Source organism: Cyrtonyx montezumae, unplaced genomic scaffold (assembly GCF_038088225.1).
Source record: "Cyrtonyx montezumae isolate F1298 unplaced genomic scaffold, pur_monq_1.0 scaffold_8, whole genome shotgun sequence".
In the NCBI taxonomy this organism is placed as follows: Eukaryota; Metazoa; Chordata; class Aves; order Galliformes; family Odontophoridae; genus Cyrtonyx; species Cyrtonyx montezumae.
The window spans coordinates 111,950,883-111,976,139 of NW_027072089.1; the positions used below are offsets into that span (position 1 = coordinate 111,950,883).

Consider the following 25,257-nt stretch of genomic DNA (forward strand, 5'->3'; position numbering starts at 1 on the left):
CACTACCACGTGCAGCTAATGAAGCAAACCAAAGTGGAAAACTGATCCTAGTTGGAATTTCTCACTAGGAAGAAAACACAGTTGTGTCAGGGAAAGGAGCAGTAAAGGCACATCCAACTACATCCCACCATTTGTTTTTGGGCAGCAAGGTCAGCACAGTGATGATGAAACGACAGCCTGAAATCCACTTGTTTGGGGATCAGAAAGGACAATGACCAGAAACCTCTGCATAACTCACTAACTACAGAAGATAATTCATTTATTTAATCAGTTAAAGTTGCTAACATTTGATAACGTCTTTTTGCATATGTACCAAGCACATTCAGCATAACTTTACATAACTTGTCACGTCAAAGCGTTGCATTTCGTTAAGAGTCAAAATGCAGTTTGACACAAATCAAAGTGGGGGAGGGGGAAGAAAAGGAAACTAATACCAGTCAGCATTTCTACCATCGTAACGTAAAGAATTAAGAGATCTACGTAACTGTAACAAGCTGTATAGCAGTTTAAATGTGAGTACAGTACATTTTTACAGATTGTCAGAAGGAAGAATCAAATATATGTAAAAGTTGTAGCTAGTTGCAAAATAACATTTTTAAGGTTACAAATTGCTGGGAATCAACCTTTCAACATAAATCTTCACACATCTAACACAATAACCGACTCTTCGACCTATACTGACTCAAATCAGCAACATCATATCAACCCAATATCCACGCTTTAAACAGCAAAGAAACTGCAGTTTCAGACAGTAAAACACAAACGGTGAAATATTTTAAGATTCTGAATTTAAAAGTATTCCATACTGAAGAAAAAAGACAGGAAAATGCATGCTGCTTTAGAATTCTTGTTTAGCCTGAGTATTTCTCTGGCAACTGGGCAAAAAAAGCAATTTTGGGAATCCTACACATCAGGTGTACTAATATTCCTATGAGAGGCCCTAAAGAATTAAGCCATGAACTCTGCAGAATTGCACATACAACAAATTCAGGGAAATTTCTCCAAGGAGCAGGCAAGAGAAGCAAGCTAAGCTCTGAAATCCTCATTAACTGGAGCAAGGGAAACCCACACTAACTTTTTTTTTCCCCTACAGCCACAGTGAACTATGCCCAAATCCAATAAGAAAGCATATTAAGAAGATAAAGCAGTTACACCTAAAAAGGTAATTAAGCATTACTTCAACCATCCCAGTGTTTACCTGCAATTAAATGTTTTACAATGTTTCCATTCATGATGTAAACAGCTTTTGAAACGACATGAGAACAAACGGCTTTAGTAATGATTTATGAATCTTTATCAAAAAGAAAATCAAGCGTAGATTAAAAGGTCCTTTGTTTTCTCCTCAGGACACCGCATGAAGGTTTCCAGGAATAGTCCTTCCAAGAGAATCCTAATCATCTCACACAGGACTGTGACAGTAGTATATGACGTGATTATTCTATTCACAACTCCAAACTAAGGGCAGTTCTAAAACAAGGTTGGTCATTGACCTACAGAGAGGCAAAGCTTGAGGCCAACAAACTGCCATGCTAGTCACAACCCAAATAAAGGGATGCATGTTGACAAAAGCAAGTGGAGAAAGGAATAACAACTGGAAGAATGGAAAAAGGCAAAACTCCTTTCTTCCAGTTTCTCCATCCCTCACTTTGCCAATCTGAGGGCATTCTCCCAGCAGCAAACGAGATGACCCATTTTAGAATTCAATCAGAAACAAAGCTGCTTGATTAAAAAGTATACAGCTTACAGTCCAGATTAAAATACCACACTTTAAAGGCAGAGAACTATGGAAGTGTTTTTCAGGCTGCTGCCTGAGAATTCTACATGAAGCATCCCATCACTTGTTACAGTATAGCCCCACGTTGGGACCTGAAATTAAAGCAAAGGCTGACATCGTCAACACACCAGGTATTTTCCAATACATCTGCAGAAGCCACTTGGCCCTGTGATCAGGAGCCAGACCCAGGCAGTACAGCTGCTATCTGTGTGACTTAAGCAAGTACCCAGAGCACGAGTTTCACAGCCAAAAAAAAAAAAAAAAAGTTGGCCCTTCCTGACTGGAAAAAAGTTATACTTCACCTAAAAAAGTTAGAGAATCAAAGACTGACATCTGTGTGCTATTGCAATTACAGAGTAGCAGTGGGGTAATAATCAATTTATCCCCAAAAGAACAACTTACAGTTAAATACATCATGAACTGAGAGCTTAACATATAAAAAGTTCAGAAATATCATACCGTTTCAAAAGAGTCACAGCCTATCATTATAAAGGAAGAATATAAAACTATTTTATTGACCACTGTTCACCAGTATTTACAATAAAGTAAACAATATACAGTCTGATAACATTCAAATTACTACAAAGTTAATCTTCACCTGGTTGCCTTGGGATCACGTGATCCCAAATACTAAAAAGAATGAATCTACAGGTGGAAAGGGCTAGGTTTGGGCAAAGAAGATACATGCACATCAATTGTATAGAAGACTACAAAACATCTGTGAGTTTGTTTAAACATTCATTAAGATTCAATAATAACCATGGAAGTTTATGAATGTTTTATAAAAGCTTTTACCTAATATGGAGGAAGTAGTAGTATCAAATGCTCTCCTGCGATAAATGAAACAAGTTGCAGAAAGCTTTTTTCCACTTGCTGTTGATGCAAAACACACTACTTCAAAAAAATAGCAAATTTGGATTTTGTTAGAACGTATGCTTCTCACATTGCTAGTAAACCAAATTTCAGGTTTTAATATTCATATATATATATATATTAAAAAAAAAAGTGATGCAAACAATTATTGTGCTTCATCTTCTGGGCATGAATGCCAGGTTAGTCGTTCTTCATAAAAAGCAATTACAATCTGAGGACACTTCACGTTAGCTTCTTTGGCCAGCACCAGATCTGCCTCATCAGAGTCTTTCCTGATGTAGAACGAAGATAAAAAAAAAGCATAATTATTAATTCACTTATATTCATATCAGGGTTCTTTAAATGATTTTAACATCAAATAAGTTTCAGGAAGTATGTGTTTTCATATAAGCATAGCAGTTCATGATATAACATTCTGGAAAATATCAGCTAGAAATCAGTTTTCATTATAACTTCCACTTTAGCTATAAAGAATTTCTTTGCTAATAATAAGATTCCACAGCTGACATCTTCCTTCCCAAGTTTCTTTTTCTGTTCTAGAGGGAAAATGTGGTTCAAGAGAAACCATTCCTACTGCTACCAACTGTGGTAGAGAATTAAATAAGTAAAACTTTGCTAATTTTACTTTTAAAGCATAATTGGAACTTCAAAGTGAGACCTGTAAACTCAGTAGCAAAGGTCTTCAGAGGTACTATTTACATCCAAATTGTATTACAAGTTTATGCAAGTAACTCGTGTCTTATACTGCAATTTCTGATCCTGTCTCAGGATAACAAAAAAATATATTCCAAGATAACATGCTTCAGGCTCTTTTAAAACTCATTTTACAGCTGTGACTACATATTTGTACCTATCTTTGTTGACTGCAATCAATTATGAAAAAAACTAATCAACTGTGAACAAACTAGAAAGAAAATGTTCCTTTCTTAGCTTTCCCTTTGTGTTTTGTTCTGCCAGTTATCACCACAGAAATTCAAGTAGTCATAACCCACATTTTCCAACTCCTCTCAGTTCCACATGTTAAAGAGAGTTTGTCTGAAGGCAGACTACCTTTCCAAAGCACTGATCTTCAAGAGCCTAAGCACACTGCATGACAAACCAATTCTCTGGAGACTACTCAGTTTGACACTACTAAAGAAACCAGGCTTTTCTCTAAGGTTGTTGGAAACTATAATTCTTATCCCAGCACCATAGGAAATTGGACTCCAAGCAAATGTTAATTCAACCCCTTATATTCTAAAGGCCGGATAAAGAAAAAAAAATCCTACTTCTGTACTGCTAAGATGAGATGTTTTCTGCTAGCACTGTAACTAATAGAACCGTTTTCCTCCTATCCTCCCAACAACACTAACTTCCCCCCAGCTCTTTTCCCTTTTACAGGCTCATAATATGGAGAAGTTTGTCATTGTTTATTCTTCATCACAACTTCAGCTTCTCCACTAGTTGCTTCCAACTCTCTATCGACCTTGTTGCACACAAAACAGCAGACACTGTTTGGTTAAAGGGTTGGCTGCCTAGCAGCTAGAATCTGCTTATGTAAAACACGTAAAACTAGAGTTCTACCTGAAATGTCCCTAGCAAGAATGCTCCTCAGATGCATCTTTTCCATACAAATGCCAGTTTTTCCATTTTTTATCTGAATGTTTACCTTTCTAAATTCCACTTCTATGAAATCGAATCAAGAGAGTCTAAAGTTGTTTTGGTTCTAGAAGAAAGGGGGACTAAGTATAACTAATTTTTGGTTTTGCAAGAATACAGGGTTAATAAGCAGACCACCAGATTCTTCGTTTGCTGAAAAGAAGTTGTCTCATTAGCTAAGTGTAGCTACCAACCCTCCCTCAGTATGGACCAGAACCGTGGATGTAAGACTTACCATTTCATGAGGAACATAAGCTCTCCGCTGCTATCCGTAGCCCCAATTATCCTCTCAGGATCAAGACCCCTTGCAAACCCTCTCGGTTTATCAACCTATTGAGTAAGTTAAAAGATCATTATCTATCATTATCTAACTATCCTTTTATTCTGGCATTAGAGCTAGATATACACATTAATGTGTGTGTGTGTATCAGAACAACAAAATATAGCATTACATAATTATAAAAGCTATCATTACATATAAAAGTTGCCTGAAGGTGATATAAATTTTATATTTTTCATGACTGATCTTCAGACCAAGTAATTCAGATGCACAGTAATAATGAAAAACTCTTACATCTGTGGTTCTAGCAACTATTTCTGAAAACTCAATAGATGAATCAAGCGGCCTCAAATCCTTCTAGCAGATAAACAAGCATGGCTACTGAAACCAACTGAACAGGAAAAACAAAAAATGCACTCCTGGCAGCGGGCAAATTGTGTTCTTTACAGCAAAACAACAGACTTGGGCACTTAGGCTGGCTTCAGCCAACTGTGAAGCTGCACCCATAGGGCATACCTCAACTCTTCTTGGCTCACTAAGACAACAGTGGTACAGAATACGACTGCTTACTGTACTGTTCCCTCTAGTTCCACAATACCCTTGGTGAGACAGTGACCCCTACCATACATGGTGAAGCTACACAATTAACTTCATGCAGAAACTAAAATATCGTTTGTAATATTTACCAATATTGCTCCTGATGCCTTCCAACATCACCTAGTACTTGACAGCCCGTATCCAGCAGCTGTCTTCAGTAAACCACTGACAACCAGCTTTGATTTATACTGTTATAGTTTAAAAGCTTAGAGAGAAAAATGCAAACTACTGAATGTATAAGTGCATTATTTCGCTCTTGCTAGCACTAATCTTATCATATTGTTTGCTCATTTAAATTGGAGGTGAAACCCAAACATTCGTGAAATAGTAGGTTCTCTTCAGTCACCCTTTCTACACCCTCTCCACCACCATGTCCAGCCCTAATCTAAGAGCATGCTTGGTTTTCCCATTTAGCTGTCTTCCCACTCACCAATTTAAAAATCATAGTTCATACAAAAGCCAGAACAGAAGTTCTGCTTGTTCCATTCTCAACCACTTCGCTCTAATACAAACTGATCACATTGTTCATTAGTAACTCTCAACCAATCTTTCTTTTGATTATTCAGCAAGAATCACAGAGCAAGATCGGGGCTTCTGGTCATATAAAGGAACACTGAATCATCTTTTACCCATCATTTTGGCGGGCTCATTAACCGCTACAAATCATCACACTTTCCAAACCACAGTTCCAAGTACTTTGTGATTCTTAGTGTTAAAACCAAGGTTGTTCTAATTCTCCAAGTCACAACAGAATTTTTGGGGTAGAGGGTTGGAGAGGTAGAAAGAAATAGAGGAGAAAAAGTTTAGCACATGAACATATACTTACAGAATCACGTTTTTTCTTTGATTTACTATCATCAGATTCGCTATCTGACAGTGATTTTCTTTTCGCACCATCTGTTTTTTCTTTACCAGCTTTCTGAGAGTTCAGAAAAGCTTCAATTAGCTCTGGACAATCTAAGTTTTCTTCAGGCTCCCACGTGTTGTCAGCACTGAAACATACACACATTTATGTAAAACTAGGAAAAGAAGAGAAGCGTACAACTAGCTACATGGCTCACCCTAAGCAAGTCATTCTTTTCCTCAATTTGTAAGGTATCTTTCTCAACCTAAGAATGCTTCTCTAGCCACCTGCCATAGCCTTCGTGTACTGCTTATGATGAGTGAAAAAAGTAAGCTCTGCTATGCTGAAGAATGCTGATGAATTGTCCTTAAACTTGAGATACAGAATAAGCAGCTCTTTTAACTTCTATGATCTCGGTGGAAGCTAGGACATGCAACCCTGATCCTACCCAGACATTTGAACTGACTCCCTGGTTCCTCTGAAGGCTGACCATGCAAACAAGCTGTTGGGTAAGATCATGAACTAAAACTTAAGGATAACAGAACATATACAACACCCACTACAAATGATGGAAATATAAATACGTCTAAGCTTCTGTGTATCAGAAACATTCTCAGAAGTCCTATCTGAGCACTCAACTGTGTCTCCCTCCTTCAGTTGTGGAGCTTTTGGAGCTGGTCCAGAGGAGGGCCATGGAAATGACCAAAGGGATGGAGCACTTCCGCTACAAAGATAGACTGAGGGAGCTGGGTTTGTTCAGCCTAGAGAAGAGAAGGCTCAGGGAAGACCTGATAGCAGCCTTCCAATACTTAAAGGGAGCCTAGAAGCAGGAGGAAAAACAACTTTTTACAGGGGTTGAAAGTGACAGGACAAGGGGGAACAGTTTTAATCTAAGAGGGGAGATTTAGGTTAGATGTCAGGGGAAAACTTTTCACTGAGAGAGAGGTGAGGCACCGGCAAAGGCTGCCCAGAGAAGCTGAGGATGCCCCATCCCTGGAGGTGCTCAAGGCCAGGATGGATAGGGCCCTGGGCAGCCGGACCTCACAGGCAGAAGTCCTGCCCACGGCACGGGGTTGGAAATGAGCGGGCCCTGAAGTCCCTTCCAACTCAAACCATGCTAAGAGTCTGGAACCACAGAAAAAAAAACAACCAAGGCTCCATATCCAGAGCTGGGTACTGCAATTGCTCTAGAGTATGTATTTTGCTAAATAACATTTTGCACCATCCGTGAATGTTCCCTCCAACAAATAAACACCTCATCAGAAGTCCACAGGCTCTAATAGTGCCACAGTGGCACTGTGCAAACAGGATGCCTACCCACTGTCTTCAGTTACCAAAACTTAAAGGTGCTAGAATGCAGCAAGTTGCAATGCAACAGCTTTGGGAGATACATGTGTGTAACTACTAACATTAAAATGCTAGGTTTTAGCATTCAATGTGTCCCCTTTTCTCAGCTGATGGAAGCACAGTTGAGCCTACAAAAGGCCTGGGACAGAGACTGAAAAATACCTTTTCAGTATGTCTAATGAAAGCAACCGTGCTTCAGAGCTGCCTACTGTTTAAAGCCTTGCAAACTTTTATTTCTCAGAAATAACATACGACCCTCTGCATGTGAAAGTATACCTATTTTATGACAACTGTAAGTCTAACATCCCTTGATTGATATTGACACAAGCTAAATCAAAGAGCAGTGGCAAAAGAACAATCACTGAGGGCTTTGTACAAGTCTTGGAACGTGACCAAGCACAAACCCTAAGCTACCTATCTTACATTTTATTGTCATGCTTGACTGCCCACTTGAATAGACATTTAAGCTGTCCTTCTCTTTCAGCTCTTTAAGACGTATCCCCACCATCCAATCCCCCATCCACACAGTTATTTCAAATAAATGGTTAATATTTAGCATTGTACCAGAAAAAATAATGGTAATGCCTTACTCTGTAAATCCTTTCCACTTCAAGTAGTATTCCACCTTTCCATTCACAACACGTCTGTCCAGGACTTTCTCCACAACAAATTCTTCAGGCTCTGCCTCTTCAACTTTTTTACCTTTGCCATTTTGTTTCTTTCCCATTTTGTGCTACAAAAGAAATTCAGAATGCCATTATTCATTCTTTTGCTTTACATCGTTACTTCACTGGCCAAATCCAACTTTGCTCAGTAAACAGCAAGGAATCATGTACTTATTCACACTAGAGCCAGAAGCTTGGACTTGTTTCACGTTAGTGCATGAGGTCAGGTAACCTGAGCAAGACATGGTCATATTTTGGGTTGTTTTAGTTTCAGCCACTTAATGAGATACCCAACAAGGAACACCAGTTTTTGTTAAGGTGAAATATCTTTGTCCATACACTCAGTGCCTCCACTCCCCTTACAAATTTAATTCTCAGAGTGCTACATGCTCAAAATTTTAATCAAGCTTCTATAAGTTATCTCCATGCCTATGAAAAGGCGGAGGGCAAGAAACAGCATGAGGCAGAAGTAAAGAAAAGTAATAAGGGAAAATGCATAAAACAGAAAGGGGGTGCTTCTCAAAAACAAACAAAAAAAGTGGTTACTACCTTTTCAAAAAAAAAAAAAAAAAAGCTGATGGGAGCAAAGTTTACAATGTAGAGCTACCGTAAACAAAATATTCAATAATCATCACTAATTATTGAACAGGATGCATGCCAGGAGCAGCAAACTGCTGCAGACCCTTCTCACTATCAGCCACGCACTGATATAACTAACATTCAGAGGGATGTCAGAAAGGTGCAAACGTTAAGACAGCTACACTTAAGGTACATCACTTAAAATGTCATTAAAATTTTGCTAATTTAAAAAACTCAAGTGTTTTTAAGTTCACATTTGATATACTTTAAAAAATATTCTTCAAGTTGTTAAAATAAATATTACATCCACATCATCCTCAAGGCATTCCCAGTTTAATAAGGCACAATTCAATATTAATAGAAGGACACCTTTCAGAATTTCCTTGTTTGCAATCTGGAAAAGGTCAGGATGTGTCTATAATCTTGTCGTACCCCATTTCTGGAGCATCAACAGACCAAAAGCAGTCCAGTTGCCATTTTGGATTGCTCCTTATAGGAAAATGGTTAAAATGGCAGCCATAAATTAATGGGGACAGTATTAATCTGTGAGAACATACAGTCATGCAGCACCTTAAAGCTGACAAAGCTACTTCCTCACTAATATACTCCCTAGACAACAGGCAAGCAGAAGTCACGGAGCACCTGCACTTACTTCATGGCACTTTTCTAGTCCTCTCTAGAATGAACGTGGGTTAGTTTGAGCACACTGTGAAGCGAATTTTGAAACTGATTTTTAGTCTTTGTGGAATTTTTTCTTGATGTGGTAAAAGGAAGGAAGAAAGTATCTGTCAGACGCAAAGAAAACCCTTCTGTTTGCAAAAAGAAGCTGACCTGCCTTTCCAAGCCTACTCTTTGTGCTCTTCTCTTTTTTTTTTGCATTAACTTTTCCTCCCCCAAACACCCATATTCTCGTTAGCAACCCATGAATTGAAGGTGCAAACAGCAAAGACCAGGAAAAGTTTGGAGCTTTCCCCTTCAAACAGCAAGCTTCCATATACGATTATGTCTTGTGTGACATTTGTTTTGAGTTGGGAACAGAAAAGAGATTATTTAAAACAGAGCATATATTTCCACTTTGATAATAACTATCTGCACATCCCAGGTGTATTTTGAACACAGTACTCATGTCTGAGAAGTACCAGCCACACTGGCTTTTTTTTGCCTCCACAGGAAAAAGAAAAAAAAAAAAAGAATGCAGGACTGAAGGTAAACAGACAAACATGAAAACATCCAACTTGTCTATGAAGGCTGCTTATTGCAATAAATAAAAGTATTAAAAAGAGAAATGAGATGAGGAAAACGGGGTACAAAAAAAAAAAAGAAGCAAGGAGAAAAAAGACAGACTCACTGTACCATGCCAACAACATCCTAATTACTCGTGTTGAGGCAAACGGGCTACAAGGGGAACATCTCCATCTGTGCTCTCCACTGGAGTTAAGTCTTCCAGCTCAATGGAAGGCTGCTTCCTGATAACTGTTTCTCAGCTTCTTTCATTCTCGTCACCTAAACATTTCAGACCTCTGCATCATAGTAACTTTTATTTAAGAGAAAGGCAAACTCTTTAGGACCTTAGACATCCAGGTAATCTCCCACAGAAGAAAATGAATATTACAGGATCTGATCTTTACCTTGGAGATCAGTAAGCAATAACAAAGTCAAGGGTGCCTTGGCTTTTTGCTCCAAATATAAGAGGTTTCATTACGCCTTCTGAATAACAATACTTTCCAAACACTTCCTGAGCCCTTTTAACCTGATAAAATAATATTTGACAGCAGAGCCTGAAGAAATACTGAAGAAATACTGAAGAATTCTAACTCCTGAGATTATACAAACCTATGTACATCTCAGCCTGGAGGTGAATATAGCAGCTGACCCACAATGAAGGGCAGAAACGTCCACCAGATCCCCGAAGCTCCCTTTTTTTAGGGTCACCCCATTTAAACCTTAATACATCTAACCACTGACTGCTCATCTGCGGCTCGCCTCCCATCCTGTGCTCAGAAGTCACATCTGACAGATAAGAGATGGTTTCCAATGGGCAATCACTCTTTCTTTGAGGGGCAGTATTAGAACAGAGATGTGACATTGTGATGGAGCATTTCACAATACAAGAGGTAACAAATTCAGAATTACAGTTCCAGAGCTACACTACCCCCAGTATATCTAAGTTTTGCATTCAAATATGCAATGAAGCAGAATTAGTTACGGTTCCCATGGGAACCATAACTGATTTTCCTGACCTGTGCAGCAAAATTCTGAGTATCATATCAAAAATACTGCATTTGCAGACTCCTTCCCCTCCCTAAGCCAGTAACTGCTTCTCTTCCTCAAATTAGGGAAAAGTGGACAATCAATTACTAACAGAAAGTTCAGACATTCATTTTGATGAAATCTTTAGAACCGTTTGCCATCATATAATGTCAAACAAGCACTGCGCTTTGAAGCCAGGAGTTAATAAGTGTTTTTAATGTACCTCAATCTGGGTCAATTAGCAACCATTGTAGGAATTTAAGAACGGGCCTTTTGAGTGCACTGTAAGTCCGTTGTTCTGCTATCCAAATGTCCAGTTGTAGCTATGCATCCTGCTTCAAACTCAGATGCACCTCATGCTATATTTCTTCAGTTCTTCCACACACACACATATGTGTATATATATATATATCTATATATATAAAGTAAGTAGTTGAATGGCAATTAAAATAATTTTTCCAGCAACCAACTGCCTTTAGAAGTTCATATTTTTCATGTTTTAATGTCAAGCAAAGCTTTACAGGGACTTGAGAACCATGAACGCATCATTAAAATAGTCCAGGAGGGGTTGACATCTGACAATCTCTGCTCCTATGAAACTCGAACTGTTATTTGGTAAAAAAAATAAAATAATAATAATAATTTCAAAGGGCATCTTAACTACACCACATCACTTCCCAGTAATGTTATTTTTCCTCTGTAAGGACCACCTTTTCTCAATTTGTTCTTTTTTTTTCTTCTGAATAGAGTAGGAGAAATTAAATGAATACATGATTTTACTTATTTTTGCATAAACGATGAATTACATGGCATCCTGAAAGGAGGCTAAAAAAACCCTTAGTGCTTTCTACAACAGGACAGACGAAATAGTGCACAGTCCTTTTTTTTTTTTTTTAATTATTATTCCCCAACAAGTCTCTGTAGAAATGGTAGATTTGTTAAAGCCAAAGAAAATGTCCTTTCTAGTAGCCTTACTTTCTGGATCTGAAATTTTGGTCAGAAAAATGCTGGGGAGGGGAGATGTGGATGTATCTTTTAAATGGAGATGCCAAGTTATAAGTTTGAAGAAAAATATGTTGATTAAATCCTTACATACTTTAGGTGCGCGTGAACTTACCAATGTAGTTTTATTGGAGGCCATTTTTATTGCAGACTTGCAGAGCTTTTACTAGAAAAATGCATGACAATTAAAAGGAAGTTTACGTTACTCAAAGAAAGGCATCCCAATACAACATGGTCCTTGTTCCAACCCCCATGAATTCACGGCATAGAACATTTACAGGATGGATTAAATCCAGGACAAGAAGCAGCTTACTGCTTTGTCCGGCATAACCCAGTAACACACCTTTACCTAGCCAGGGTAAATAGTGACAAAGTGGTAGATGGGGTTTGAAAAAAGGTTTTCCCAAGGCCTTCTAAGGCACGGAGACGTTCACAAGGAAAAGGGGGAGGACCATCAGGGATGCTTATTTTCTTAAACCCAACAAAACAGGAGCTCAGATTCCAGCAGTTAACTAGAATATAGCTTTAGGCGCATTAACTGTGGACCTGGTGGGGCGCAGCCACACATCTGCAACGTAACGGGAGCGCCCACCGCTTTAAAAACTGCGAATATTTCTCTTAATGCATAACGCTGCCCTCCGATTCTCAAGTTTGCACCAATTTAAGGCCCTGCACCAACCGAGCTCGGCTAAGCCGCACACGCTACGTTTATCCTAGGCAAGCGACGTCCAACACCATCACCACCCTTCACCACCGCACCTCTCACACCGACCACCTCCGTAAGCACATATAGACCCTGCCCCGTTCCAACTACAAAACTTCGGCTCGCACACAGGCCCGGGCACGGCACGCACACGGCCCCGCAGGGCTCAGCCCCCCCCGCGCAGCGCCCCGCTACGGGAGGCCCCGGCAGCCCCGCACCGGGCGGCGGGGAGGGCCGGGCGGGAGCTGCACGCGTCCCCGTCGGAAAGGAAGGAGAAAGGGGAAAGACAGCACAAGAACACTCCCGAGATACCCCCGCAGAGAATGGAGCCGGGAGGGAGGCGGTGGGGGGAGGGGGCGGCAGCGCCTCGCCAAGCCCGATTTCCCCCCCCCCACCGCCACGTTTCCCCGCCGCGGAGGCCTCCCCGAGTGCTGGCAGGCGGCTTTGTCTGCCCGGCCCGGCCCCGCCGCCCGCCCTCCCTCCTCCCTTCCTTCCCGCGGGGCCCTCCCGCCATGCCCACTCCTCCCGCGGCCGCCGCGCTAAGGGGTGCGGGTGTTCGGCTGCACCCCGCGCTCCGTCCCCGCGTCGGAGGGAAACAAACGGGGGAGCGGGGGGTGCCGCCGAGGCGAGGAAATAAGGGGAGAAAGAAGGATACAGACTTCACTGCCGCTCGGCCGCGCCGTTCCCCCGTCTCCTCCCGGCTCTCGCTCTGCGCGCTCTGAGCGGCGGCGGCAGCGGCGGCATCCGAAGCGCTGGGGGGGGGGGGGGGGGGGGAAAGGGGAGGGGCGGGGGCGGGGAGCAGCGCGGGGCGGTGCGGGGCGGGCCGGGCCGAGCCGAGCGCGCCGGCGGCTGACGGGGCAGAGCGCACGACGCCGCCTACGCGCCAGCCGCAACCTGCTCCCGTCGTCGCCGCCAGCACAGGAGGGGGCCAAGACGTCTGTCCCACGGGGGGCGAGCGCAGGGCCGCGCCAGGCGTCCAAACGGAGAAAGATGCCTCGCGGAGACAGAGAGAGCGACTGGGTGAGGGCAGACCGCGGGCGGCCGCCGCCATCATGGCCGCCGGGGAGGGAGAGGGCCCGGAGGGAAAGGCCTTCACTGCGGTGGGTCCGCACGGGGCTGAGGCGGGGGGGGAGTGGGACAGAGCAGGCCGGCAGCACTCACCCTTTGTCGCCGCGTGTGAGAGGAAAGGGCAGGGCGGCAGGAAGGGGAGCGCTGCGTGGCTACCGGCGGAACGCGGCCGGCCTGCGGCCCGGCCCGGCCCGCCTGTCTTCACTAGGCAGAGCTTGAGGGTTATCGCTTCGTCCCGCCCGGGCGGGGCGGATGGGGCCGCGGCACTGCGTTGTGTAGCGCTCCCGCCCGCGGAGGGTGGTGGGGGTGCGGGGCCGCTGCGGCTAATTATAACCCCGCGCTACGAGGTGCGGCCTTCGGCAATTTCCGGAGACAGAATGAAAAAAAAAAAAAAAAAAAGCAACGCTGTGCCAGCGGCGCTCGGGCCGCTTCGGATCCGCTCGGGCGCGTATTAGAGAGCTCTTGCGCTGTCGGAAATTGCCGAGCGGGTTGGGGAGTCGGTGAGCGCTGCGGCTTTTTTTTCCGGAAATTGCCGAGCTTGAGCCGAGCGCCGCTTTAGTTGCTGTCGGCTGCTTCCGGAAATCGCCGAAGCGAGCCGAACGGGCTGCCGTGTCGATTTCGGCTGTTTCCGGCGAACGCCGAAGCCAATAAGCTCCGCGAGGACGGCTCCTTCGGCTCATTTCGGAGACGGCCGTTAGTAACGGCGTCGATGAGTTTTTATTAGGTGACAAAAACACAGAGGAGCGTTGCGCGGAACCGCTGCTCCCCGGGACTGAGTGAGACTCTAGATCCTAGCTATTCTTTAAGCAAAGCCGGGTGGAGCAGGAGGAGGAGGGCGCGAGCGGTGCGCGGAGCTGAATTTCAAATTACGTAACAGCTGCGGCAGCCATTGCTGAGGGCCGTGCGCTGCGCCGGGCAGGGACCGCCACCATGAAGAACATGGTACGTGTGGAGGGGGGGGGCGGCCCGGAGATGGATTTTTAACGCGGTGCCGCGCTCGGTTCTGTGGGGTTAGGAGAGGAGCGGGGCTGAGCTCGGTGTGCGCGGGCCCGCGGTGCTGCGGGGGGGGGGGGAAGAGGAGAGGGGAGGAATGTTCTGGAAGCGGTGGTTGGGGCCGGGTCGCAGCTGAGGGCAGGCGGATGCTGCGGGTCGAGCTGGTGACGGCGCTGTGAGGCGGCTCTTGGAGCGGGAGCTCACAGGCGATGGAGGACGGCGGCAGCGGCGAGGCTCGGGGAGAGCCGTCACCCCGCGGATTGCGGGTAATGGCGGCGGGAGGGGGAGGGGGAAAATGGCGGCCGAGGCGGGGGTGGGGGGAGGGGAGGGGGAGGCCGCGCCTGCAAGCTGACACCGCGCTTGTGCCTGCCGTGCTGCTCCGGGCTCGCGTCGTGCTGCCGGGCGCGGGGCCGGGAGCGGTTTCCCGGCTGTTCTGGCTGGAGGCGGCGGCCTCTGGGCGCCATTTTGGTCTCCGGCTGCGAGGCTGCTCTGCTGCTCGCCGCCACATGGCGGAGCTGGAGGAGGAGCAGCGCCATGCCCCGCGTGCCGCCCGCCGCCTCACTGCAGCCTGTGTCCCGCAGACAGTGCGGAGGAGGCTCTGAAGGGGTTTTCCTTCCGGCGAAGGGTTTGCGCGCAAATTCGGAAAGGATCTGTAGGTAAAATAGTTGATAATCGTGTGTGATAGACCTGCGGCGTAAATGAGGAGTTCCCAGAAACAGCTGTGTTCGGGCCTGGCTTGCGTATGGAGACTGTCACACCTGGGGACGGTGTTTGGGGTGTTCTCATACAGTGTCATTTATTCGTGCAGTGCAGTGACACTGCCGTTTCCTGACCTCTGTGCATGCCTACATCATGTTTTGGCTAGGGTGCTTACAGCACTGTGATCAATGAGAGATCTGTGAACTTGCAGCTATTCTGTTATTCTGTTTAATGTTTGTTATGGTACCATGTTTACTCTCTAAAAAGCAAACATACTTATTATGGTCGGTAGATAGCATTCCTTGAGTTTCATTTTCAAATGTAAGCTGTATGCCATTAAGATTTTCTGATTCCCACTTTTTTTATCCTAATTCTCCTATTTGACATATGTGCATATAGCAATTGATTATATGGGGAAAAGAGGCCCACGAGAGCCAATGAAGCAAGGTAATGCCTAATCTCAAAGCACTTAAACTGAAGTAGTTGGAAGAGGGGGCATTTGTGCATTTTAAGCAAGTCATTGCTTAACATTTCTCTGCTAGCCCACTCAGGTGAGAAGCGATAGCGTGGCTTCCAACATGTAGCTTTAGTTCAAATATTCAAATGCGGCATCCTTTCCTTTATTCTGTTCAAACAGTTCTGTGAAGGGAAGCTTCACATAGTGTGGGTTTGTTGCATCAAAATTTTCCTACCTAATTTTCTCTATCCATACAGCAAGGGCCAGTTTTAGCTTTCTTTATCTTTCTTACAAGAAAAAATACTTCAAATCTATTTCAAGATTCTGTAATTTTTACTATATAGATAGCGTAATGTATCATTCAGAGATCCTGCTGCTTATGGAAAAGAACATCTACTATGCATTGTAGTAAGTAAGTACATAGGAGGTTGAAAGGTTGTTAGTTTCTGTGTTATAATTTTCACATACAAAGGAGATGTAATATCTTCTTACTGGCCTTGTGCTTTTTTAATGACTTACCTGTTGTAGCAGAAACCTCTGCTGAATGAACTCAGTGAAAATTTCTTTTGAGACGTACGTCTTTTTCTGGAAATGTAGTTCATGCACTTAAAGGGAAATGTGGGGGATTTTTTCCGCTTCATTTGATGCTACTGCTGTTAGTAGGGGATGCATGTGCTACTGGTTCCTAGATAGGCTTTACTGATACTCCATCGTACTTGGTTTTAATAATGATAAAATCTGAATCAGTGACCCATTCCAGAACTTCTTAACTTTTTATTTATTTCATTTTAATTTCTTATTTCTTAATGGTTTGTGTAAATACTGTGGTGGTATCAATGCACAGTCTCTTGAGTTACAGTTTTTTAAAACAAACGATATCTGGAATATAGTCAGATAGTATGAATGGATTCATGTTCCTGTTGTGGGAATAGTTCGGGGCATTGTTCTTTTCTAATGCAGTTGTAAGACGTTTCCAGTTCAGGTCTCTGAGAGGAGCTTTCTCATGGAGATATTTAAATGTGGTCCTTCGCTTTTAACATTTGGAGGGAGAGAGGAAGAAGCATGTTGTTAAAATCTGTATCATGAAGTTGGGCCCATACAATTGCATAAATTGCTTAATTTCTGCCAATAATGGCAGAACACTAATATCAATCTAATCTTTCCTGTGATAGAGGGAAAAGGAGCAGTTCCGCAAGCTGTTCATTGGCGGCTTAAGCTTTGAAACTACAGAGGAAAGCTTGAGGAATTACTACGAGCAATGGGGGAAGCTTACAGATTGCGTGGTAAGTTTGGTGTGCTGATGCACAGTGATGATGTGCAGATTAAGGGAAGCTGTTTGTTGAATAGCTTAAGAGAGAAAATTGAACGTTAAATTTTCTTAAGTTCCTGCAGTTGTTTGGTTCATGCTTACCAGTCCTTAAAGCTGTACACAGATTTCCTTCTGCAAACTGCTGATAAAATTCAGTCTCTTTCCAGTAAGATTTCTTGGATTGTATCTAACTGCTGATAACAGCTGTTCAAAATTGAGTGTCATTGCTTGAAATGCATTAGGGAGTGCTAAGTGCAGTAGTGCAACATCTGTGCAACCAGTAACCTTTGAAAGAAAGCTTCTAGTTTGCTAAGCAGCCATGTTGAAGCTGGAAATGGGTGGATTTCTGCGGCCTGTGATTTTTCTATGCTTATTACCTCTACTGCAGAAGCTGTTCCACCAGTCTTGCTTTTAGAACAGTAAATACGTATTTCATAACTTTAAAGAGTGTGATCTTCAGAGAGGTAGAAATAAAGGTTTGATTTTTAGATAAAGATACATATGTGTATAAACACGAATCATTGCTACCGAGTACTTTTGGAGTTACTGGTGGAGTATTAGAAGACAGTAGTGTTCTAAATTTCTCTGATGTCTTGTAGACACTGCTTGTGTATTTGGTCACTATAGCTTGCTACTTCATAGGTAACTGTATTTGAATTGGTTCTCACGTTTTCTCCAAACATGGTTGCTCTTTAGTTCAACATGAGACATGTAGATGTGATGTATACCTGTTCACTGTTTTTAGGTAATGCGGGATCCTGCAAGCAAAAGATCAAGGGGGTTTGGTTTTGTAACATTCTCCTCAATGGCTGAAGTTGATGCAGCCATGGCTGCAAGACCTCACACGATTGATGGAAGAGTGGTGGAGCCTAAGAGAGCTGTGGCTAGAGAGGTAAATGTGGGGCTGAAAGTAGATACTTCTCATGCTTTGAGTGATGACTCTGTATTTTGGTTATGAGTCCCTACTTCAAACTGTCTTGGTTTAAATTTATTGAAAGGATGTGGTTGGGGCACTGTCTCCATATTTCTAGTCTGTTCATTGACTGTTGTTGTTATGGTGAATTCTTAGTAATTCTGGTTGGGAATTGTATCTGCAATGGGGGCAGACTGGGGTCTGAAAGTATTCTTAGCTGAGATGTGTTGGATTTTGTAATTATGGAAATACTAGACTATCTTCTCTGGGATCATTATTCTTACTAGACCTCAAATGAATGAATGTTAATCTTCTGAATATTTCTATAAGATTTATGGGAGAAGTGACAAAAAATATAAAGCATAGCATAGGGACTCTTCATTCCTTCCAGTGGTGGTGATCAAAGTCAGCCTAAGTCTATTCTTGTTTTTGCTCCTTGCACAAATGTTTTTAAAATCCAGGCTATAAATTAGGTAGGCACACAGCAAAGCAGTATACCTGGGTTACTGTGTCATTGAGATACTTGAGTGTGTGAACATTCTAGTTAACTTGTGTTGTCTGCACAGTGGGAGCTCTGGGATGATTTAAGTACTTCAGACATAAGGTTTGACCAGAGTTTTTAACGATTGATGGAACTGCAACTGAATGAGGGCTGTTGTCAGAATTTCCGTTTTCCTTGACCTGGGACTGGTGCCCTTGTTAGCAGTCAGTTTCCAGATGAAGGTTGATTAGCATAACTAAAAGAAAGCAGGACATCTGCATACTGATTTATACAGACAAGCTATTACTGGGCTTTAGGGGTAAACCCTTCTCACCTAGTGCAGCTGCTTAAATATTATGCTCGAAATATGTTTTTTCAATTTTTTTTTGAAGGAATGTGGAGAGTTTATATCTGTTCTAGTGCCGAGCTGTGGATTTGCTGTAGTTGGAAGAGCTTTAAGTGGAATTTAGGCTTCATTGCCATTGGAGAGGTGGACAGAGGAAGTTGATGCATTTTAACTAAGCTAAAGCATGGCTTTTTCTCTTAAATTTACATAAAGGAGTTTATTTCTACACGTTTCATTACGTGTCAGTTGGAGTCTGGTGCATTTCAAACTTCAGCGTAGGTGGGGAAGCAGCTGTTACCTTCTACCTCACAAATAGGATTTATGGATGTGTACTGAAAAAAAGAGTACCTTAGTGTCTGAAAACCTTAGTATTCCATTCCTGAAATCCTGGAAGGAAAAAAAAAGGGAATTGCTTAATTGCTTTTCTTTGTGGTAATTGGGAGAACTCTTTTTAATAGGAATCTGGAAAACCTGGTGCTCATGTTACTGTGAAAAAACTATTTGTTGGTGGTATTAAAGAGGACACTGAGGAGCACCACCTTCGTGACTACTTTGAGGAATATGGGAAAATCGACACTATCGAAATCATCACTGACAGACAGTCTGGTAAAAAGAGAGGGTTTGGATTTGTTACATTTGATGACCACGATCCCGTGGATAAAATTGTATGTAAGTAATCTTCAACTCTGCTTTATTTGGTAACTCTGATTACGACCGTGGTAATTCTGTGAAATTATATTCAAAATAAATAGGTAATAGTGATACTGAAGTGAGTGTTTGTGAATGTATGATAGTTGTGGTGAATTGGGGGAACAGGTATTTTGAAGAAATAATCTAGTACCTAATGAAATCTATTTTACAGTAGGGAGTATGTATGGGGCCAGTTTGGAAATGACTGCATTTTTGTAGCTTGAGGTGCTTGATGTTGCCAGGTCAGTACTTAATGCTTACGATGTTTTGTTTCATGTGGTTACAGTGCAGAAGTATCACACCATTAATGGCCACAATGCAGAAGTAAGGAAAGCTCTCTCTAGACAGGAAATGCAGGAAGTTCAAAATTCTAGGAGTGGGAGAGGAGGTACGTGCAGTTAATTCTTTCTAGTTGGTTTTTGTGCACTTTCCATGGTTTTGCAGCTTACAAATGTTAAATTGTTATAGGGAACTTTGGTTTTGGTGATGCACGTGGAGGTGGTGGCAACTTTGGCCCAGGACCTGGCAGCAATTTCAGAGGGGGAGCTGGTAAGACAGGCATGTTTGTAGCATCTTGTTTGTTTACATCACCCTTAATGTTCTGGGTAACTGTAAGCTACTATGTTTAATGGAAATGCATCTGTAAGTGTTAAAGAATATTGGGGAAAGGTAACTTGCAAATCTCTTGCATAGTACACAAATTGATGAGGTAGCTTTTCAGGGAACTCAAGGGGCTTAATTTCTAAAGGATGTTATTGCAAACCAAAATTAATAGCTTGGTAGTTATGGTAAGAAGTTCACCTGCTTCTCTGTAGTCTTACACAGCGCTCGGGAGCTTCACAGTGAGGGGTTTTTTTGTTTTTTTTCCTTGAACATTTAAATTACTTAAAAGCAAACCAGGTTAGCTGTGTCCAAAACTAACCCAGTACCTTACAAATGGAAGAAAGTGGGAAGTGTAGAGGAATAATAGATAAGTTGTTTCACATACGTTTATCTAAATTCAAGTGTGTATACTTCAGTAGTCTTTGAGATTTGGGTCTTAGGGTCATATGGTTTAGATAAAAACTAGATTGCTACAGGTGAGCTGTATTTTTTTTTTTTTCCCTCCAACAGATGGCTATGGGAGTGGCCGTGGGTTTGGTGATGGGTATAATGGATATGGTGGAGGGCCTGGAGGTAAGCTTGCTTCTGATTGTATTGTTTTTTTCTCACATTTATAACTGTTTATACATCCATTTACTATTTATGTGAAACTTCTGAAGTGCCACAGGTATTTTGTTGGCTTTAAGAAACACATAGCTATTGGCTCATGTTATTCCCGATGTGGGAAATTGTATGGTTATGTCTTGAACAACCATAACCTTCTCTTTAGAACAGTAGCAAGTCATTTCATCGGTGCTTTTAGGCAGTCTGGCTAGTGGGTTTTAGTCACAGTTTAGTTAGGGTGGGAGTTGCATATGTCTTCCTGAAACTCCTACCCTTTTTCTTCCCCCTAAAGAGAAAATACCCTGTGTAGAATTTGGTTACCTTCTACACTGGAAAGTTTATTTTAAAGGATTATATTGTCATAGGTGGCAACTTCGGTGGCAGTCCTGGTTACGGAGGAGGAAGAGGAGGATATGGTGGAGGAGGACCTGGATATGGCAACCAGGGTGGGGGCTATGGAGGTGGCTATGACAACTATGGAGGAGGTAACCCACTGGCTTGAAGCAATCAAGTTTCAGTTGTACATTAGCGCAAATCATACGAAGTTTGGGAGGGATATGGTGGAGTGAGGAAGCTCGATTTTATAGAAGGGATGAAAAAGCGGCTCATTTCACGTGCTGCTGGACTGCTTATATGATGTTGTCTTTTAATTGTGGAATATTGAGAATTCTGTGAACGTTGTAGCTCATCCGTACGTTTCTATTCTTGTATTGATAATCCAGGCAATTATGGAAGTGGCAACTACAATGACTTTGGAAACTACAACCAGCAGCCTTCTAATTATGGTCCAATGAAGAGTGGAAATTTTGGTGGCAGCAGGAACATGGGGGGACCATATGGTGGAGGTACGTCTTGATACCCTTTGGAGCCAGACCAGGCGAGCTTCAGTCCTTTGGGGAGGTGGGAGGGTGGTAAGACAGGTAAAAACTACTAGCTTCTACATCAGCTGCATTTATTCTGTGCAGTATGCAAGTTGGCTGCAGCTTCTTGAGACTATGAAGTTTGTTTTGGGGAAAACAGTACCCCTGCCTCTTTCCCCTCTAGATTATTAGAAAAAACATCTCGTGGATTCCAGTTAGTAGTAGTGTTCTAATGTCACTTTTTCCTGTCATTTTCTGCTTTCACTTGTTTAAGTGTTATTTAATGTGCCGTATAAAACTTGTGGGATAGAAAGTGAAACACTTTTCTTGCAAGGTTCAGCCTGCAAGTAAACTCCACCCCCACAGTGAGGCTCAAACCTATGCAGTAGATAGATGACACGCGGCCCTGTCGACTCGTCTGAGATTTCAGCGTGTAGTGGTACTTCCTGGGCATTAGTAAAAGAAAGTGATATGTTCAAAGCTGCGTATATGCCATCTCTGGAAGTAAACTGGATGTTAATCCTGATAGACTAGTTAGAAGCATTCTGAGATTGCAAAGTACACTGAGTTGAACTGTTGTTTCTCTTTTCTGTAACTGTAGGAAACTATGGTCCCGGTGGCAGTGGAGGAAGTGGTGGATATGGAGGGAGAAGCCGTTACTGAGCTTCTGCAAGCTTGCCATGGGTAAGTATGTTTTTAAGTACTAAAATTGCAGTGATTCGTGAGAGTAGCTGCAGGAGTTAAAAGTTTTTTAGGATATTATCTTTCCTATAAAAAATGGTTAGCTGAATAATTTCATAACCTATTTTTTTACTCTTTACTTCTGTTGAAACAGGCTTCACTGTATAAATAGGAGAGGATGAGAGCCCAGAGGTAACAGAACAGCTTCAGGTTATGGAAATAACAATGTTAAGGAAACACTTATCTCAGTCATGCATAAATATGCAGTGATATGGCAGAAGACACCAGAGCAGATGCAGAGAGCCATTTTGTGAATGGATTTGGATTATTTAATAACATTACCTTACTGTGGAGGAAGGATTGTAAAAATGCCTTTGAGACAGTTTCTTAGCTTTTTAATTGTTGTTTCTTTTTAGTGGTCTTTGTAAGTGTAGAAGCATTCCTTTGATAATGTTAAATTTGTAAGTTTCAGGTGACATGTGAAACCTTTTTTAAGATTTTTCTCAAAGTTTTGAAAAGCTATTAGCCAGGATCATGGTGTAATAAGACATAACGTTTTCCTTTTAAAAATTTAAGTGCGTGTGTAGAGTTAAGAAGCTGTTGTACATTTATGATTTAATAAAATAATTCTAAAGGAAATATTGTGTAATTTTAGATTTTTTTTTAACATTGTAAAATAAGGAAAGGAGTGGGTAGTATAAGGTCCCACAAATAATACAAAGCTATTGTTGTACGTGTAAAATTAAATGCTGGTCAGAAAAAAAAAGTATGTTGTCTTTAAATGATCAGGTTTAAAGTATCTAGATAACTTAAGGGATATCTCTGCAAGGAGAAACACCTTTTTAGATCTTTTAGATGCTGCTTCTTCAATGGCAAGGAAAGGAGGTATCCCCAGCGAGGTACTCTTCCAGGGACACAGGTCTAGTACAAGAGAACTCTTGAAAACGTCACTAAGTTCAGCCAGTCTTAAAAAGCTGTGCTGTATTTCTGCAAAGCTTTAACTACAATAGTTGTATAAGGATGCCAACGAAGGCTGAGGGAGTAGAGCGAGCTTAGTTCTAAGCTTCAGTTAAACTTCTTTAGGTAAGATCTTATTTACTTTTTTTCCTTTCTTAATGTTCCAAATCTGAGAAACTTTAATATTTTATGTGACAGTATTCTTTCAGTCTAGTGATTGTTGTTATGTAGTTTAACATAGAAATGAACTGTGTTAACAATTATCAACTGGAAAAATATGTGAATCCTGTTTTCTTGTATTAAATTTTCTACAGACAAATTTTTTGTTAATTTCAGCTACTTAACGTATTTTTTTCCTACTGGAATCTAGCTATGATATGAATCCTGGACAAGCATAGACTGCTGCCACTGTACTCTGCTACAGTTGAACAAATGAGACCTGCAAGTGTCCATTAGTAAAGCTTTGCAAGGGTTCCATCCCTGGTGTTGGTAGTTAAAATGGTAGGTCACATGTTAATTAAATCATACAACTTTATTTATGCATCCTGCAACGTTTTATTTTCTCTTGGGAGACTGTGCATTATGGTGGTTGCAAGGTAATGCAATGAAGGTAGCGCTGTGCTGTTGAAAATGAACTGTGTTGTTGTGTGTCCTGTCTGCTGTCATCTATAACGCGTTTCATCCTGAAGGTTCCCAAGTAACCTTAGACTGTTTACGTGTAAGGAAAAAAAATTGCACCACAGAATACGTCTGCCTCTGTGAAGGAATGTGTCGTCCATTCTTATAACTGCATAAGCAGTTCTTTAGGAGGAGAAGTGAAAGCTTCGAATGAAACTGCAGGTGGTATTTCATGAGTGTGTAATGTAAATACCAAAATTGGAATTGGGCTAGAACGATGAGGTTTCCACCATTTTTTATAGTTCTTGCAGCTAATAAACCTTAGTGCCAAATTCAGTCAGCCTTACTCTCATTGCATTCAATGTTTGAGCCTCAAATTTACGAAAATTTGCCAAGTAATGTGTCATCTGAGTAAGGGTGGCATACTCAGTCTGGCTTAAAAAAAACCAAACCCACAGAACATTAAAAATTAAAAAAGCCCACATCCTAATTTCAAAATTCCCTTGCTTTTGACAGGCTAATTACTGAAGAATGTGGACTCAGCTAACGACAGTCCTGTTCCTTTTGTGTTAGACACACCAGTGAACTGCTTATACTTTTTTTAAAATGGCTGAAGTTCCCCTATTGGTAATTTGGTTTAGACATATGTGATAAACTTCTTCAGATACACTTTTTTTTTCTTTGGCAGGAAGGTGCCATGCTGCAGGTAACTAATGAAGAAGTGGTCAACCACAGAAACGCTTCAAGAAATAAGAAATTCTGTATCATCAGAAAATAGTTGTTTTTGTTGCCTTCATAAAAACCTAGAGGTTAAATGAATACTGATAAAATATCACAATTAGTACAGCTCCCTGTAATGCTGGGTTTTTTTAAATGATAGTAATAATTGTCTTGTAAACATTTTGAGTAAAACTCAGATTCATTAGGAGAAACAAATTACTAATGTTAAAATAGCAAACATTCTGTGAGTTAAACCTTCAACTACATATTTTTATAACTTTCATAGCTTTAAAATAAAGTATTTTTTATACCAAAGTAGTTCTAGTGTAATGCTTAATAAAATTTAGTATGTGTCTAACATTAAATAATGTTGATGTGCAGCTTCTAGACCTTTTCACAATTCGAAATGTGCCATTTTGAGGTGGATTTAAAACCACATTAACTTGGCAAGTGTACGCACAGAACCTGTTATCTCTGAACTCAGGCATCTGTTCTCTGTTGGGAGAAACAGTGCTGCAGACAAAACAAGCTGATTTTTTATTTTTTATTTTTGCTTTTGGATACAGTTGCTTCGGAACAGCTACCTGGCTGGTTTTTTAATCTACTTTAAAAACAAAAAGTGCTCCTTTCCCACTAACGCAGCTTACAGCAGTTCAGCAGTAGCTTTTATCTTCTTGCCTATAAAGAGCTTTGTAGTGTCAACAGAG

At 41.8% G+C, this 25,257-nt stretch overlaps 2 protein-coding genes across 11 annotated transcripts; one reads left to right on the forward strand and one right to left on the reverse strand.

Annotated features, from left to right (window-relative positions):
- Positions 1 to 242: 242 nt before the first annotated feature.
- CBX3 (chromobox 3) lies at positions 243 to 13,840 on the reverse strand. 6 transcript variants are annotated; one of them, XM_065752938.1, is made up of 6 exons: positions 13,212 to 13,284; positions 11,965 to 12,015; positions 7,944 to 8,086; positions 5,989 to 6,154; positions 4,521 to 4,615; positions 243 to 2,919 (listed from the first exon to the last, which is right to left on the reverse strand). In XM_065752938.1, exons 2-6 carry the CDS (start codon positions 11,986 to 11,988, stop codon positions 2,793 to 2,795), a joined length of 555 nt encoding a protein of 184 aa, XP_065609010.1. In that variant the 5' UTR covers positions 11,989 to 12,015; positions 13,212 to 13,284; the 3' UTR covers positions 243 to 2,792. The 6 variants fall into 6 exon arrangements, with proteins under 6 accessions (XP_065609010.1, XP_065609014.1, XP_065609012.1 ...); XM_065752942.1 differs by lacking the exons at positions 11,965 to 12,015; positions 13,212 to 13,284 and adding an exon at positions 13,714 to 13,840; XM_065752940.1 differs by lacking the exon at positions 11,965 to 12,015 and having other exon boundaries at positions 13,212 to 13,295.
- HNRNPA2B1 (heterogeneous nuclear ribonucleoprotein A2/B1) lies at positions 13,404 to 24,865 on the forward strand. 5 transcript variants are annotated; one of them, XR_010623178.1, is made up of 13 exons: positions 13,406 to 13,572; positions 16,942 to 17,052; positions 17,824 to 17,970; positions 19,277 to 19,487; positions 19,795 to 19,896; positions 19,977 to 20,057; positions 20,622 to 20,684; positions 21,080 to 21,199; positions 21,437 to 21,559; positions 22,176 to 22,258; positions 22,410 to 23,338; positions 23,583 to 23,713; positions 24,519 to 24,865. XR_010623178.1 is itself a non-coding variant. In XM_065752926.1 (11 exons), exons 1-10 carry the CDS (start codon positions 13,543 to 13,545, stop codon positions 22,235 to 22,237), a joined length of 1,050 nt encoding a protein of 349 aa, XP_065608998.1. In that variant the 5' UTR covers positions 13,404 to 13,542; the 3' UTR covers positions 22,238 to 22,258; positions 24,519 to 24,865. The 5 variants fall into 5 exon arrangements, 2 of the variants coding, with proteins under 2 accessions (XP_065608998.1, XP_065608997.1); XR_010623180.1 differs by lacking the exon at positions 13,406 to 13,572 and adding an exon at positions 14,447 to 14,562; XR_010623179.1 differs by lacking the exon at positions 22,410 to 23,338 and having other exon boundaries at positions 13,405 to 13,572.
- Positions 24,866 to 25,257: the final 392 nt, after the last annotated feature.

Bases quoted from the DNA above. Each gene is read 5' to 3' on its own strand.
- HNRNPA2B1 (XM_065752926.1), top strand. From the start codon at position 13,543: ATGCCTCGCGGAGACAGAGAGAGCGACTGG. The intron at 17,053-17,823 runs GTAAGTTTGGTG...CACTGTTTTTAG, and splicing joins GGAAGCTTACAGATTGCGTG to GTAATGCGGGATCCTGCAAG. The intron at 20,058-20,621 runs GTAAGACAGGCA...TCCCTCCAACAG, and splicing joins CAATTTCAGAGGGGGAGCTG to ATGGCTATGGGAGTGGCCGT.
- CBX3 (XM_065752938.1), bottom strand. From the start codon at position 11,988: ATGGCCTCCAATAAAACTACATTG. The intron at 8,087-11,964 runs GTAAGTTCACGC...TTTCTTTTGTAG, and splicing joins CCTCCAATAAAACTACATTG to CACAAAATGGGAAAGAAACA. The intron at 4,616-5,988 runs GTAAGTATATGT...CTTACTCAATAG, and splicing joins CAAAGAAAAAACGTGATTCT to GTTGATAAACCGAGAGGGTT.